Source organism: Lissotriton helveticus, chromosome 7 (genome assembly GCF_964261635.1).
Source record: "Lissotriton helveticus chromosome 7, aLisHel1.1, whole genome shotgun sequence".
In the NCBI taxonomy this organism is placed as follows: domain Eukaryota; kingdom Metazoa; phylum Chordata; class Amphibia; order Caudata; family Salamandridae; genus Lissotriton; species Lissotriton helveticus.
In genome coordinates, this window is record NC_136068.1 from 1,229,163,655 (window position 1) to 1,229,180,788 (window position 17,134).

General features: G+C 45.0%; 1 protein-coding gene across 3 annotated transcripts in view; it reads right to left on the reverse strand.

Moving 5' to 3' along the window:
* STXBP4 (syntaxin binding protein 4) overlaps positions 1–17,134 on the reverse strand; it is a 599,190-nt gene that overhangs the window by 96,174 nt on the left and 485,882 nt on the right. For all 3 annotated transcript variants that reach the window (XM_078654416.1, XM_078654418.1, XM_078654417.1), the window contains exon 15: positions 11,756–11,889. In XM_078654416.1, the coding sequence (XP_078510542.1) occupies positions 11,756–11,889 (134 nt within the window). The remainder of the gene's footprint in view (positions 1–11,755; positions 11,890–17,134) is intronic.

The following is a 17,134-nucleotide window of genomic DNA, read 5'->3' on the forward strand; positions in this document are numbered from 1 at the left end:
CAGGGTATACTCAGACATGAGTCCCTTTCTCACTGCTCCATCAGGATTCAAGCAAGCCGGGCCGAAGAGGCTGAAATGCCAGAAACCGGTCCCCGGTAGCTTGTCTCCTTTCTGGTGAAGAATTGGCTTGGTAGTTTGGTCTGCCCTGTTCCCATGATGCACTGGGCCAGGGACAGACTAATTTGCATATAGCCAGGTTCTGAGCTGGGATGGGGCAGTGAGATAAATAACGGTGATGGATCAAGCCCTGATCTTTGGACTGGGTAAGAGTGGTCTGCTTAATTCAGACACTCTGTTCATCACCACCCCCTTTTCTGAATCGTTTTTGGCCACTATAGGTGTGGCAGGGTATACTCAGACATGAGTCCCTTTCTCACTGCTCCATCAGGATTCAAGCAAGCCGGGCCGAAGAGGCTGAAATGCCAGAAACCGGTCCCCGGTAGCTTGTCTCCTTTCTGGTGAAGAATTGGCTTGGTAGTTTGGTCTGCCCTGTTCCCATGATGCACTGGGCCAGGGACAGACTAATTTGCATATAGCCAGGTTCTGAGCTGGGATGGGGCAGTGAGATAAATAACGGTGATGGATCAAGCCCTGATCTTTGGACTGGGTAAGAGTGGTCTGCTTAATTCAGACACTCTGTTCATCACCACCCCCTTTTCTGAATCGTTTTTGGCCACTATAGGTGTGGCAGGGTATACTCAGACATGAGTCCCTTTCTCACTGCTCCATCAGGATTCAAGCAAGCCGGGCCGAAGAGGCTGAAATGCCAGAAACCGGTCCCCGGTAGCTTGTCTCCTTTCTGGTGAAGAATTGGCTTGGTAGTTTGGTCTGCCCTGTTCCCATGATGCACTGGGCCAGGGACAGACTAATTTGCATATAGCCAGGTTCTGAGCTGGGATGGGGCAGTGAGATAAATAACGGTGATGGATCAAGCCCTGATCTTTGGACTGGGTAAGAGTGGTCTGCTTAATTCAGACACTCTGTTCATCACCACCCCCTTTTCTGAATCGTTTTTGGCCACTATAGGTGTGGCAGGGTATACTCAGACATGAGTCCCTTTCTCACTGCTCCATCAGGATTCAAGCAAGCCGGGCTGAAGAGGCTGAAATGCCAGAAACCGGTCCCCGGTAGCTTGTCTCCTTTCTGGTGAAGAATTGGCTTGGTAGTTTGGTCTGCCCTGTTCCCATGATGCACTGGGCCAGGGACAGACTAATTTGCATATAGCCAGGTTCTGAGCTGGGATGGGGCAGTGAGATAAATAACGGTGATGGATCAAGCCCTGATCTTTGGACTGGGTAAGAGTGGTCTGCTTAATTCAGACACTCTGTTCATCACCACCCCCTTTTCTGAACCATTCAACAAGTTCTGATGTTTTGGAAAGTTGTGTATTGTCAAAGTGCATGTTGAAGTCTCCTAAAACGGTGAAGTTAGGCAGGGAGCTGGACAGGTTGGCTATGATATCTGGCATAATCTGACAAAATTGGCCAGTAGGGCCTGAGGGAGACTATATTAAAATACTTGACAGGGTGGAAACATGGGATACCCTGATCGAACACGAGATACTTTCACAGTCGGGTATGGGATTGGTAGTAATGCAGCTTTTAAATTCATCCTTGTAAATAATGGCAATGCCCCTCCCCAACTAGCATCGCGGTCTAACCTCTGTATTACTTAGTTGGGTGGGAGGGCCTGTATAATCGCATAGTCCATCTCTTTGCTCAACCATGTTTCCATAAGGAATAGAACATCTTGTTTTTCATCTTCTAACAGGAGATGGATCTTTAGTGCATGCTTGGGGAGGGATCGACAATTAAGTAGGAACATTTTGAGCTCCTTTTTATCAAGTGGTATATCTGATTTTCGAGAGGAGGGGCAGCATTTGAAACCACAGCTAAGACATTGTAAGACATTATCAGGAAGCATAGAGTTCAAACACTCTGTGACTTGGGGCGGTGGGTGACTTTGAAAGTGGTGGGGCGCAAAGTGATTTGCATACAGCACCGTAGCGAGCGAGCGCAGCGAGCGACCCCGAACCCCAAAAGGGGTGTTTGGGGGGGTTACCCCCCCAAGAAAATTTTGAAAAAAAAGAAGAAAAATCGTGCATTTTCAAGCAAATTTGAGAAAGCAGGAAGGTTAATAAAGCAATTGTGAAAGTGCAGTTATTACATTAATAGATGGCATAACATAGGTAGCTGCTTATTCAGTATAACCACAGAGCTTCATACATTCTGTCCTATTATGCTCAGGTGCTGAATTCAGACTATAAGACTTTAAATAAATACCAGCTTGAAATACCATGTTTTAACAGTGTGGCTCACGCTTGCACCATGCACAGATTGAGGCAATTAAATAAAGGCATGTCAGTCGCAATGATTTAGATTATCAGCTTTCACAAAGTGCTAAAACAAATGCCGTCCTGAACAGTGCCGTCCTGCCGTCCTTAGCAGTGCCCACCACATATAGTGCCCAGTAACCACCTAATGTCCCAGGTCCAAAAGAAAAGGTCTCACTATCTACTACCGCCATGTTCGAGTTGTATTGAAATATGTAGGCAGCTTCAAAAAGACTCAATATAGGTAGCATGCGCTATTAAAAAAATAAAACACGTTCACAAAATACCTAAGAAGGTGTACAATTCACAGGGACTGGGCAGACACAATCACTATGCGTGGCAATTTGGGTATATTTTAGTCTTGCAACTAGCCTGAGGGACGGGCAGACAGCTAAACAAGTCTGGTTGCCTAAAACAAATGTAAATGTGCTCAACTGGTCAAATTGCGTTTACGCCGGTTTTGGCTGTAATTGATGGCATCACTTCAAACTTTCTGACAATGCAACCTATCTTATACTGTCAGTGATGGAACTTTCAAATATTTACGTACATATTCACATTGTTTTCTGGCACAGACTTGGACCTCCTAGCACTAAACATACATAAATCATGGGGAATTAAAAAACAGGATGAGATTTCCTTAAATAGGCATATGTTAACATATTTTTGTAGTATAACACTAATATGTACTTATGAGTGTAGTGTTTAGTTACACATGGCTGCTTAAGCTGCTAAATTGTGACAGGCATCCATGTATGCATGTTCAAGAGATAAATAAACACAGAAATATACAGTTTTACGGCTCCATTTATTCTCAAAGCACAAAATAAACATTGAAATATATATCAGTTATGTAGGCAAAAAATAAATATGGATAAATACAGACGGAAATGTTAATAAAATAAATACCATAAAACCAGGAGCCCTAATCATGATGGATGATCAGGGGGATACGTCCACAACTCGGGTAAGTCAGTTTGGTGGCCTTACTCCAGCCACTAGACAGTGGTTGGGGGAAGCTAGTCTAAGGAATATATGGAGGTACATGCATCCCACGTCCACTGGATATACTTTCTTTTCAGCCCCACATACTACGATATGAGCCATGTAGAGACTCGCCGGCACCTAAGATCTGCTGGCTCAATACTTAACTCCTATGTTCACATGCTGACAGATTCATTGGCAGCCATAACCTTATTTCCACAGACTAACAAAATATCAGGCAGCTCTGTCTCTACCCTAAGGGAGACCATAAAGGTGGTTGAGTGTGCCACTCTATTGCAATAGCCACAGGCTAAAATAGGGATCGACACACCAAGCGGCTTAAATTAGAAGCCTATGTTAAGGAACTGGAAGTCTCTCACACCCAATACGGTTCAGATGCAGTTTTCGCTGTCAGCTAACGGCAGCACGAAAGCCACTAGATATGGGTTGGGCAGAAGAAACATTGCTTAGGATGAATGCCACCGATAATGAGTTGTGCCCTTAAAAACTGGTGCACAACATGCAGATTTAGGTGCTTTCTACATGTCCCTGTATTTCCTGGGTCTTCTGCTCCATTACATTTCATCATATTTGACCTGCTGGAATGTATAAGGGGGGGAAACCAAAGGTGTTGTCTTTACTGAAAACGGTAAATACCAGTGAAAAGAACCAGATGATATGATTGGGTTTCTGCTAACTTACAAAGTGCAAACCAATCTATTTGCGTAAGGACCACACGAAAAACTCGCGGATGCGCATCTGGTATGTTTTATTGTAGACTTGGAGACTAAGTCAAGTTCAAGCACAAGATGAAAACTTTGTGACTCACATGCGTCTGACCTTTAGACTTCTGACTCTAATTAGTAAAGCAAGACTGACAAGGTGATTATTATGAGGCAAACATGTCCCCAGGGCGGCGGGAGGAGCTAGTCACAATGAAGTTATCTTAAGACGTAAGTGGGAAACCCATATAGGGTCCCGGGACCTAGCTCAGGTGTAGGTGACTGACCTAATTAATCAGTTTGACCATTGCAAGAAAGAAACATTTCTTTCTAGTGTCCCCTCACTCACCGGGGTTGCCCCACGGTGACATGCTTCATCATTGGGGTCATCCCAGTTCTCTACGAAAAGGGGCGTGCTGCGACTCACGACTACGCAGGAGCACTTAAGGGTGAAAGACTATGTGTAATGCAAAAAGGTGGTGGAGTGGGTGTGAGTGAGTTAAAAATACCGTGCTTAGTGGGCCTCAACAGATTTATTATTGCTCCTAGGCAGGTATATTAAAAGTGGGGTGTGTGTCACTGTGAGTCAACCTTTAGTAGGGTTGATTCAGTGAACTTATAAGGTCAACATGTTTCATGCTACCCCTAGCATTTCTTCAGGACCATGCAGGGACCAGCCCTGCATATGCCACTCCTAAGTACCCGAATGGATGCACAAATTAAAGATGATAATACACTTAATAATCAAAGCATGCATTCATACTAGAAATACATACGTCTGTATCAAATTGGTGGTGCTGAAAAAGAAAGCATATCATTAGTAGCATTCAACCCCTCCTTATGGGAAGGGACACAGTACACTTTCATGCCGCATACATACGGTGCTATGGTTGATGGTTGCACCATATTGGTGCGTGCAGGCTGCCATGCCAAGTGTTTGTCCAATAAAAACAGTGCGGTGTGCTGTGAATTCACACATAAAAACAAGACAGGACTTAATGTGACCAGGACGTTAGACACATAAAACATATAGTAGGTACACAGAAATAATGTTCTCGATATTTACTTATTAAAGTGTATAATAACACTTCATGGTCTCGCAGTGGGTCGATTTCACTTATGGGACTCAATGCTGTTGGATAATGTAGAGAAAGGGAAATGTAAACATCCTGCGATGGATAGTCAGCCGATCGTTGTGTAGGACTCTCAGTCCTTCCTCATGTCAAATAAACAACGTTTTCCATTGCAGCAAAGGCGTTTACTTACTTCCTATCTGGTGAAAACGCTCGGTCAAACCTGGTAACAGCCTCCCTGGGACCGTATCTTGCTTGTCCAGTTGCTCGTGTGCGATTAAAACTAGGTGGACTTCCCGGTTCCTCCCTTAGGACCGCTAGAACGTGAGGTGCAGGCAGCCATATTGGAAGTATGCTTTTTTTCAGTACAATAAAGGATATTGAAAACGATTCCACGAGTGATCATGAAGTTGAAAAATTATAGTTTCAAAAACGGAATGCAGGGATAGTATTTGAACCCCTATGTAATGACGATTATGATTTAGTTTCTTTGGTGACTAAAGGGTCGATTATGGAAATCGTTGCTAGGAAAGTACTTTATGCTTAAAACCACTGTGTGGGCTTAATCTGTAAAAAATGCAGGCATCTCTGAAAAAGATATAAGGAAGCAGCTATAATTATTGCTATAGAGCTTATGTTGTGAAGACTGATAGTCATGCGCTATTGTTGTCAAGGTGCTTGTGAGGACATTAAATATTATTCCACAGATCACTGTCACACAGGTTTTATGCCTCTATAAGAGCAGAGCGGTCGGTGCCAACAGGCTTTATGGATGGTAATGTTGTTTCTAGAGGACAAAAAATCCAGTAGGTCATTCCAAAATCGCTAACCTGATTTTCATGGTGGCATTTTAATCACAGACTGGTATATTAGGTATGTTGAGGGAAAATGCCCGATATCATGTAATTTCTATCAGAAGGGGTAGGTAATAGTTCGGATATAAGGACGTACTTCAAGAAGGATAGGTACTAGCCTAGTTCCTAAAAGCACCCCAAGGGATATCATCATTGAGTCCCTGGGAATCTGTATGAAGTTTGAACACCCACCGTTGTTCGCGTTCATGGAGTATCCTTTTATGGTTTTCCTTGGTTTTGACAACTTCCAGAACCACCCACCTCATATCATTGGGTGTATGGTTCATCTCAATGAAATGGTACGTCATTCGTGTTGTCGCTCTTTTGCACCTGATGTTACTCCTGTGTTCGACTATTCTGGTGCTGACCTTACGGGTAGTCATTCCAATGTAATGCAAGTTACAACTACAAGTGATTAAGTATACTGCTCCACTGGTGTTGCAATTAGACATCTGTCTCAGCTCCCATGTGACATTGTTGTTAAAAAGGACCGTCTTGGTACTCGCTGTCAAATGGCACACACTACAGTTGTTACAAGGGTAGTGGCCCATGGGTAGAGGGTGTAGTCTGTTCGTTGTGTTGGTCACTTTCGGACGAGTATGGACCAAATGGTCTCTCAGATTCATCCCACGTCGGTGACTGAAAATCGGAATAGGTATGTTTACGTCGCCGCTGTTGACAATAGGCCAATGTTTTTTTACTATTTTAGTTACCTGATCCGATATTTTGTTGAATGTTGTGATGCAGATGGGCCGTGTGTTCTCAGTTGGATGTTCCACTTTAGGTTCCAAAAGAGCATCTCTGTGATTATTTGCCCTCTTTTTTGCATCTCTTATTAGTTTGTTCGGATATTGTCTTGCTTTCAATTTTTGGCTCAGGTCATCAGCTTGTAGCAGATAGTCCTGTTTGTTAGTGCAGTTTCTCCTTAACCTTAGGAATTGTCCAAAAGGAAGGTTTTGCTTCAGATATCTCGGATGGAAACTGTCGTAGGTCAACAAACAGTTTCTTGCGGTGGGCTTAAAGTGTGTCTTTGTTTTTAGAGACCCTGCATCTGCCAAAATATTCAGATCGAGAAATATCAGATGTGATCTGCTCAAGGTGTTGGTAAATTTCAAGAAACTATCTTGATGGTTTAGCCAGTCAAAGAAATCATGTGCCTCATTCCCATCGCCATCCCAAATTACCAGCACATCATCGATGTAACGTTTCCATAACTTGATGTGGTGTCTATAGGGATTGTCATCATGCGGGATCTTCGTCTTCTCTAGATGATGCACATATAGGCCTGCTATGCTCGGCGCAAAGGTGCTGCCCATACTGGTCCCGTGCTGTTGGTGGTACAGTGTATTTTGACATGAGGAAGTACTGAAAGTCCTACTCAACGATCGGCTGACTATCGATCGCAGGGTGTTTACATTTCCCTTTCTCTACATTATCCAACAGCAGTGAGTCCCATAAGTGAAATCGACCCCCTGCGAGACCATGAAGTGTTATTATACACTTTAATAAGTAAATATCGAGAACATTATTTCTGTGTACCTACTATATGTTTTATGTGTCTAACGTCCTGGTCACATTAAGTCCTGTCTTGTTTTTATGTGTGAATTCACAACACACCGCACTGTTTTTATTGGACAAACACTTGGCATGGCAGCCTGCACGCACCAATATGGTGCAACCATCAACCGTAGCACCGTATGTGTGCGGCATGAAAGTGTACTGTGTGTCCCTTCCCATAAGGAGGGGTTGAATGCTACTAATGATATGCTTTCTTTTTCAGCACCACCAATTTGATACAGATGTATGTATTTCTAGTATGAATGCATGCTTTGATTATTAAGTGTATTATCATCTTTAATTTGTGCACCCATTCGGGTACTTAGGAGTGGCATATGCAGGGCTGGTCCCTGCATGGTCCTGAAGAAATGCTAGGGGTAGCATGAAACATGTTGACCTTATAAGTTCACTGAATCAACCCTACTAAAGGTTGACTCACAGTGACACACACCCCACTTTTAATATACCTGCCTAGGAGCAATAATAAATCTGTTGAGGCCCACTAAGCACGGTATTTTTAACTCACTCACACCCACTCCACCACCTTTTTGCATTACACATAGTCTTTCACCCTTAAGTGCTCCTGCGTAGTCGTGAGTCGCAGCACGCCCCTTTTCGTAGAGAACTGGGATGGCCCCAATGATGAAGCATGTCACCGTGGGGCAACCCCGGTGAGTGAGGGGACACTAGAAAGAAATGTTTCTTTCTTGCAATGGTCAAACTGATTAATTAGGTCAGTCACCTACACCTGAGCTAGGTCCCGGGACCCTATATGGGTTTCCCACTTATGTACTAAACCTGTTGGAGGACGACCTAGTCTCTTACTCCTCCTACTCCCTCTGTTTCGTATCTGTTATCTTAAGACGTCCATGACCTCTGTAGTTACATTATGGCTATTATAAAAAGTCTTTATTATAGGATAAAATCTTTTTTTTGCTGCAAGAAGATGGAGATGACAGTTTAGGATGTTGAGCGGTAGTTGTAGCTGAACTGCGCGCCAAAGGAGGTTATAAAACATTTTAAAATTGAGCGGGCCTCTTGCCGGCCTGCTCTGCGCTCTAAAGGGGTAGATAAATTTTTGTGAAACTCACTCTGCGCGCATTCAAACACTGGCTAACACCGTCTCCTGATTTATCACAGGAGAGCAAATTCATCTTGTAGGTATTAAAATGTGTATTGGAAAGGCTCCGTTGGAATCCTAAAGAGGCAAGGGGAGGATGTGCAACCCTAAATATCGAAGGGCCGATGAAATGGGAACCATACATTTCACAATGTGCACTAACGTGACATGACAGGCAAAATATCACGTTCCCTAGTCAAGCTCCCACCACACCTCGGAATACGAGGCCTGTGCAGTTCTTGCACACCCACCCTAACCTTACAGGAGTCCCCAAACTGTGCCCTCTCCCTCTCAAAACCACCACACACAGCTGGCTTAGGGTACAACAGAAATATTAAGCTGGGGTCAAAAAGGCAGAGCGCATGCTGGCACATCGTCTCAGAGCTCAAGCAGTGGACCGGAGGATCACTGAACTGCAGGCACCTGGCGGGTTCCCTGCGGTCTCGGGATGAGGAATTCAATTTGCCCATAACTTGGAGGCTTTTTACGCCACCTTGTATAGAGCAGATACTCTATTAGACTCTGTCTGATGTGGTAACCTATCTGTCACAGGACCCCTCTCCCGATCGCCGCACTCACCGTGACCGTCTTCGGCATCTTCTTGGAAACTTTCCACAACTTCTGCCAGCGGCTCCTGCTGCTCCTCGAGTCTCGCAGCCCCTCCAGGGACGACTGGCACCGGGAGGCTGTGGGGGGGTCACACACCGGGCCTGGGGGGCTCTCGCCGTGGTCTGCTTGCTTCTCCTCCGGCCCAGGGTCGCGCCACTCTGCCCCCACCCACCCACGCGCGGCATCCAATAATGGATTTTGCGCGGTGGACCAGCCAATCCTGGCGCTGCATGCAGCACCGGGATTGGCTAGGGGGGCACACTGTGTACTCGCCCTGGGCAGCCTTTGAAAACCTGGCCCGGCTGAAGCCGCACCCCCGGCCCCTTCTCCATGCCTAAAGTGTTTTGCTTTATTTATAAACACAACAGTGGTCCCATGCTTTTAGTGGTGAGCACACAATACAATATAGACACAATGGAAACTATATTTGGTTGGGTGACTTATCCAGCCGGAAAGAGGTCACAATTTTTACTGTAAAAAATTCACAAAGGATGCCTTCACAGTTCTTTAGGAGTAGAGCACAAGCCTGTACCCTACCGTTATCAGATTGGCATGAGGAAAAGATAGTTAAAAAGCAAACATAGGCATTTAGGCAGAAGCTAAGGATTTCTGTACCATAAACCATATGCAGAAATTCAAGTCACACCATTACATACGTATTTCATACATTGTAAATTTCATAGTATATGGTGTTACAACAAAGTCGACGACGTTTCGATCCCATTTAGAAAAATCAAAAGGATCATCATCAGGACAACATGATTGCCTAAACAGTATACGCCACAATAGCCAGGGGGCAGTAATGGGGGGCAGTACAAGCAGCCTTCTCATACACGGGGGAAGTGTCACCACCGCATCATAACGGCTACGATAGAAGCCGCGGCTTCCTTGGGCTTGAATAGGCGTGGCTGATTGCTCCGGGAGAATCAGGATCTGTCCTCAGATCGGGGCAGAAGTTAGTTCTTGCTACTAGGTCCGAATGGACCGTCGGACTCTTTTAATTAAAGAGAAACCGTGGAGACGCGCCAGCGGATTGCTTGGTCGCGCAAGGGGGGCGTAATTAAGCCCGCAATGGTCTTCCCTGACGGTAGCTACCGTGTATGAGAAGGCTGCTTGTACTGCCCCCCATTACTGCCCCCTGGCTATTGTGGCGTATACTGTTTAGGCAATCATGTTGTCCTGATGATGATCCTTTTGATTTTTCTAAATGGGATCGAAACGTCGTCGACTTTGTTGTAACACCATATACTATGAAATTTACAATGTATGAAATACGTATGTAATGGTGTGACTTGAATTTCTGCATATGGTTTATGGTACAGAAATCCTTAGCTTCTGCCTAAATGCCTTTCTTTGCTTTTTAACTATCTTTTCACCATGCCAATCTGATAACGGTAGGGTACAGGCTTGTGCTCTACTCCTAAAGAACTGGGAAGGCATCCTTTGTGAATTTTTTACAGTAAAAATTGTGACCTCTTTCCGGCTGGATAAGTCACCCAACCAAATATAGTTTCCATTGTGTCTATATTGTATTGTGTGCTCACCACTAAAAGCATGGGACCACTGTTGTGTTTATAAATTAGTTCCCCGAGGTCCTGTGCTGACTCGTATGGGTGCCCTTGTTGTGTTTGATACATAAAGTGTTTTGCTGGCATCGGCGCATGCAAGTCTCAGCCCGGTAGTCTCATGCGCACAGTGCAAGCCTGCTGCAGACTATCACTCAAGCAGCTGCAGCAGACCAGCAGCCCCGCCCCCGCCACACCCTGCGCACTCCGACCGCACCATTACATTGACATGATCCGTGTCGTCACTCCCGCGCTGCGCGTGGCGCTAATTTGTGAAGATAGAATTAGTGTGTAATTATGTTTGCTGGCTTAAGCTTAGCTGCAGTGCCACGGTCGGTGCGTCCAGGGCTTAGTGGGGCTACGCCCCAATGGACGCAGCACGGCTGTCTGTGACAAAAGAATTATAATATTAATTCCGGATTAGGTTGTACTCTATGTGAAGCTGATGAAGGGATATATACAGACGGTCTAATATAAATGTGAGATGTGCTAGCGAGTAAAGTAACCACTACCAACCTTGTTTAGGACCAAGTGAGTGTCCGATCTGAAGGCCTTTAAGAAAATAGTGCCTTGAGGCTGTAATTAAAACCTAGGTCATAACAACACATGTAAATGGGGGGTGTCCTCATGGGAGGTTACAAAAAGAGACCGGGAGTTACAAAGGAGGGACTACAAAGCCTATTGAACAATGAAAAGCCACCATTTACAAAGGACAGTGAGAGGAGCCAATTAAAAAGATGGGCGAGAAGTAGGCGGAGCTTTATGCACATATCCTGAATACCACATGTCTCGAAGAGACAGCGCAAGTGCTGCCTAGGCGAGACCTAAAAAGGAATGAAAGAGAATATTACAATACTACTTAACTAATCTGAAACAAAATGTAGCAAAAATAAGAAAATGATCAACAAATAGGAGAGATAAGAATGTAAAATGACTCACAATCTTCTTCCACCGCAGACCGTACGGACTTTGCAAGGTCATTAGCTTCTACAGCAAGAGTTGCTGACACAGTGCGCCCATTTCTTCCAAACCGAGCAAGAATTGACTGCGAAGAAAGTGCAAGTCTTCGATCACTGCGGAAATAAAACATAATTACAGTTCAATAATTCTAATATTAATTAGTATGCATAAATACACACTATCAACACCAATGGTATATTTGTGTAGAATTAAGCAAGGAAAGTTAGCTTTGTTGGAAAGGTTCTTAAACAACAAGGGCGTTCTTGATCAGTCATTGCACTCCCCCATTGGCCTTGGAAATTCACTTTCAGTTACTGGAATTGAAAATATTGTAACATCTGAATCCAGATTGGTGTATGAGGAAAAAGCCCCCTTAATGTTTTACACTGTTTTTATTCTTTTGTTTGTTAAAGTCAAGACACTGGGCAGTTGCCTACGTCATCATGAGTGTGCTTCAAATGCATCAGACGACAAGGTTGCGTAGGGTGCAGAACTTGAATATTATTACACTTTAAACATGCATGCTGTGTGTAGTGAAGAGTGTGATGGAAAACAAACAAGCACTGGCAATGCCAATAGCTTTGGTTCTTATGTAATATGTGAAGATGTGTGCAAGATTCAGAAGTACACAAAAGTGCTGAGCTTGCGATTTTTCACATGAAGGCAATTTTGCACTGCTACACATTATACCTGGGGTGTGTGTAAGCATATACTGCTGCTTACTGTCATGTAACTTCTGGTTTTGTCAGTGAAATGCACAATTCTGATGCCCCTACTATACCTGTGCCACAGGGTAGTGAAGTGTGGAGTACAAATGCTCACACCAGAATAGGGAAAATGATGAACACTACCATTGGGGAACAGCTGATTGTTAAAGGGGAGTGCAGGCTGCTAATCCACCACTAATCCATTTTGGGGTCCAGAGTAGCGTGCTACTCGCCAAAAAACGACTCAACGCCTCATCAGGGGGTAGTAAGTGCTGCATAAATACAAATAAATGTAGCAAGCGCTGCATAAATACAATAAAAAAGGAAGAGCACAGTTGTAAATATGGACCATATGAGAAAGCTTCCATTGCGCACCAACAACAAGTATGTACAGCAACTGCAGCTTTCCTTCCCCAAAACACAGGCACAGCATGGCAATCAGCACTGCAAGTTTCTTTTACACACTCAAAAAAAGTATAAAGCAGGCATTAGCATTGCAAACTTCAGTAACAGGGCAATATTAACAGTGCAATGTTCCCTCACACACACAGATGAGTAACGGCAACTGTAATAGAGAACAACCGTGCTTAATTTGTGGCAGTAAAAGACACACAGATGAAGGACGGAATGATGAGCAAATCAAAAATTCGCCCCCAGTCAAGAGTCCAGATTGTTCTTTTGATCACCATGCCACCCCGGTTTAGATCCAGCCATGTGCAAATCAGTCTTGACCCTGTGCCTCATGGGAACAGTCCAGCCCGAACTACAAAGCCAGGTCCTCCATGGACCGAAAACAAGCATTCTGGGACCGGTTTCGGGGCATCACACCTCATCAGCCAAGCTAGCTTGAATCTAGTGGCACAGTTCCCATAGGGAGCAGGGTCAAGACTGATTTGCACATGGCTGGGTTCAAACTGGAATGCATGGGGAGACAAAAAACGATGGATTTAGGCCCAGTTCTTTGTACTGGGGTGAATGTATGACATTGTCCTGCATAATGTCCATCAATTGTTCTTTTTTTAATTTGTGGCAGTGGCTGCAGGCTATAGCCACAAACCAGCGCTTTAAGTGGGCTGGGTTCTGTCGGCGCTCAGCACAGGCAGGTCTTAAAAGCAGGTGCCGAGACGAGTCCCTGTCGGGCTCTCCAGTTGATATAACTTTTATTTTATTGCGGTTCTATATTGCAAAACTCGAAGTGCTTTACAGGAGCATCAACAAGGACATATTCATTTTTTTTTGGTAGGCACATGCGATTAAGTGATTTGCCGAGAAACATAGGATGTTGAGCCGATGCTGAGACTCAAACCTGCTTCATCAGCTTCAAAGTTGGCAGCTCTAGCCCTTACGCCACAACCTCTCGCACTAGAACTAAAGCATTTTCAATATTATATACAACAAAGCTATAGTTGTATGTATGCATATAGTATATTTATGTTTTCCTACTAACAACCTTTGACAAAGCCAATAGTCTTGGCTTGTTGAAGATGTACTGCTACTTGTTGTATATATATATATATGTGGAGGCAATAACAGAAGTAGCAAAATACCAGTCCGGCGGCACATTAAACTGAGCACATATTTTTTGCATAAATGTTTAAAGCCACACCCTTAATGATATCAGCCACGTCCCTTTGAGAGACCCCCACCCCCAGTCTTTTCATCCCACTAAAAGACCTGCCACTAACCGTCACTCATGACGACATGCACTTCTTTTTTTATCACCAGACTTCGAACCAAAGCAATAGAGAAAAGTGAAGGAAATGGAGAAAGTAAGAGGAAGATTTGAAGAAAGCAAATTTGGAAAAAGCCAGCCAAAGGGAGATAAAGAGACACAAGGTGAAATAGGCCTGGCGTTCCGCAACCCCGGTATTTGGCAGCGTGCTACTAAGGAAAAAATTGCCCCACTGAACGTGTTTATCATGGAGGCAGTGAATGACAGCGATAACCAGATGGGAAAAACAAAGGTCAGTCACATTGCACATGCATCTTAAGGCCACGGATCATCAGCAATTGCACCATTCTCTGTAGTAATTAGGTCCACGCTTGAAGGTAGTTTTCATGTAGTTTTATTGAGCAGATAAGTTAAGTCAGGTACAAGCTCAATAGGAGGCTTAAAGGACCTAGGGGAGACCCCACCAGGAGCATCTATCCAGGTGCTCAGCCCATCCAACTGTCACTGCCTAGGCAAAGCACCAACATTCTGACAGCTGCACTTATGAACATTCCATAGATGGTAGAAAGGCATCACTTTGGGAATAACAGGATATTACATACTCCAACCACTGGAGGGAGCAATTTGACATTTAAGTATCAGCTCGGGACGCACACCTCCCCCTGCCGTCTGGAGTTCTCAGTCACTGTGAGCAAGCTATCTCCCCATGTGTATGAGCCCCCTCTCATCAACTGACACTCTTCTAGCAACAGAACTGAAGCCAAAGCCTGTCGGGGGGCTCTCCCTCCAGAATTGGTGGGAGTGCTGGTCATGTCAGAAGTAGTGCCGAGAACTAATCTCTGAGCCTGGCAGGATTTTTTACATGACTGGTGGCTCTCCTGCTCGCTTTCTCCTCAGGCAGGGGCTTCTCGTGCAGAAGGCCTTTAATGGGGCATATAGGATACCAGGCAGAGGAATTTCAAGGCATGGGCCCCTACCTTAGAAAGGGCATCCTGAGAGAAATATCTTTCTCTCTATTTCGCCCCAGTCCATTCAATTTCTCGGTCTAAAGCTCTCTCCCTCTCTGCCTACTTCTAACTGAATCGATCTCTCTCTACCCAGCGCCATTGCGAATATTTTTGGGTGTCATTGACAAGAAGTATTTCAACAATTTCTGTGTGACCCTGTCTCTCAACATATATTTTACTATTATTCGCACGCATAATAATGGGTAATAAAATAAGTTGTGCCCATCAGCGTCTCCCCCAAAGTATGCCTTGCTGGGAGCCCCAATAATTCTTTAGATTTCACTGATTCCAGGGGCCTCTGACTGGTGGCGAGCTTTCTCCCACCGCACTGATCTGAATATGTGGTACGGTAAGCCATATTTATGCAACGCACCCTATGGTGCCACGAGGCCAGGGTTAAATGTGTCAAACTTACAAATGATTAGGCAGATGCTGAGAATGAAGGGAGCAAAACTCAGGCTGCCTGTGGCACAATCAGTGTGCCCACTCAACTGGGCGCCTCCCTAGTGCCACATTAGGCTCGGCAACAGGACTAGTGGTTGGGACCCTCCGAGATTCCCCAAAGTCTGGAGCAGGCTACGCATCATTTCCGGCGCATTGGTCGGTGGGGTAAAGTACTTAATCCTACTCCCACCCATCGGGCTTTCCTTTTGTGCCTCCTGGCCATGCCGTCTCCTTCCCTACTGCATACCCGGCGTATCGGCTGGCTGGGGTGTGTAGCTAGGGTAGGGTAGGAATATGATAACTTGTTAATTTGTATTGCAGGCGGAGTTACAAGTCGATCCGGAGGCTGAATGGTACATAGGGGTACGCTCTTCAGGAGCACAATAGGGGGGCATATGCCAACCAACCCCAGGAGTCTTTATGGCAGGACCCTGGAGGTAAACGACGGTGCCCCGCTAGTCTTTCAGGCAGTTGTAAGCCTGAGCAACAGGAAGCTTGCCTGGACATGCTCCGTCCCAAAAAAGGCGTGAGTAAAGGGATAGACTGGTGGTCCACGGTATTTAAGGGGGATAATCTCCACTAAATGGTAGCACCGATTGGTTTGGCCACGGTGGAGTTGGCTCATCAGGCGGGCAGGGCAGCTTAGGTTAGTCACCGCTGCCTGCCCTTGGATCGCCATAAATTGTCCCACCCCATTGGCATATTTCTTGTATGAAATAAACCTGCAGCAATATGTTTCCCAACGAACAAGTCTTGCGTTTTTTGTTTATTGATGTGCATGCTATATTCTTCATGTTGGGTGATTTGCCTATATTGGCACTAAGGGCATGGCAGGCGAGAGGAAACGTGGGCTACACTGAAAGCAAGGTGCAAGGGGGTTTATGTGCATGTCAAGGGGCCAGGGTGACTTATGTTAGAGGAAACTTTCTAGCACATATTATCTCCTCCTGATAAACGTCTCACCCAATGAGATAGGAGGTGAGCTTGAGGGGTAGGTCTTTGATCCCATCACCGTTACTGTCTGAAGAGTCATGGTGGGGAAGGGGCTGACCGTCGGTTTGTTAACTAAAAGTCACTGAGAGTCAGTTAAAGGAGGGAGACATACTGCAAGTTGTGCCAGTAGCAGCCTCTACTCCCTTCCAGAATACATTACGAGCCCGATGTAGGTAATCCCAGATTACCGATTCTTAAATACCGAATCATACCGATACGGTATTTAAGAACAGGCAAATGGGATGGAGGTAATTTTACCAAAAAAATTACCGAATCGGTAAATTTAGGTAATTACCGAATTCCAATGGGCCTGGAGGCCCATAGGAATGAATGCCAATTACCGAATCGGTATTTACCGATTCGGTAAAAGGGGGAAACATTGAAGGGTGGCAGGGTGTCACTTTGACACCCTGTTGCACCCCTCAATTGTGTATGGGTGCACATGTTGCAGACATACATGCCCTAAGGGCATGTATGTCTGCAACATGGCATTGTTGGAAAAGCAAAAAAAATGCTTTTTCCAAGGTTTTCATTA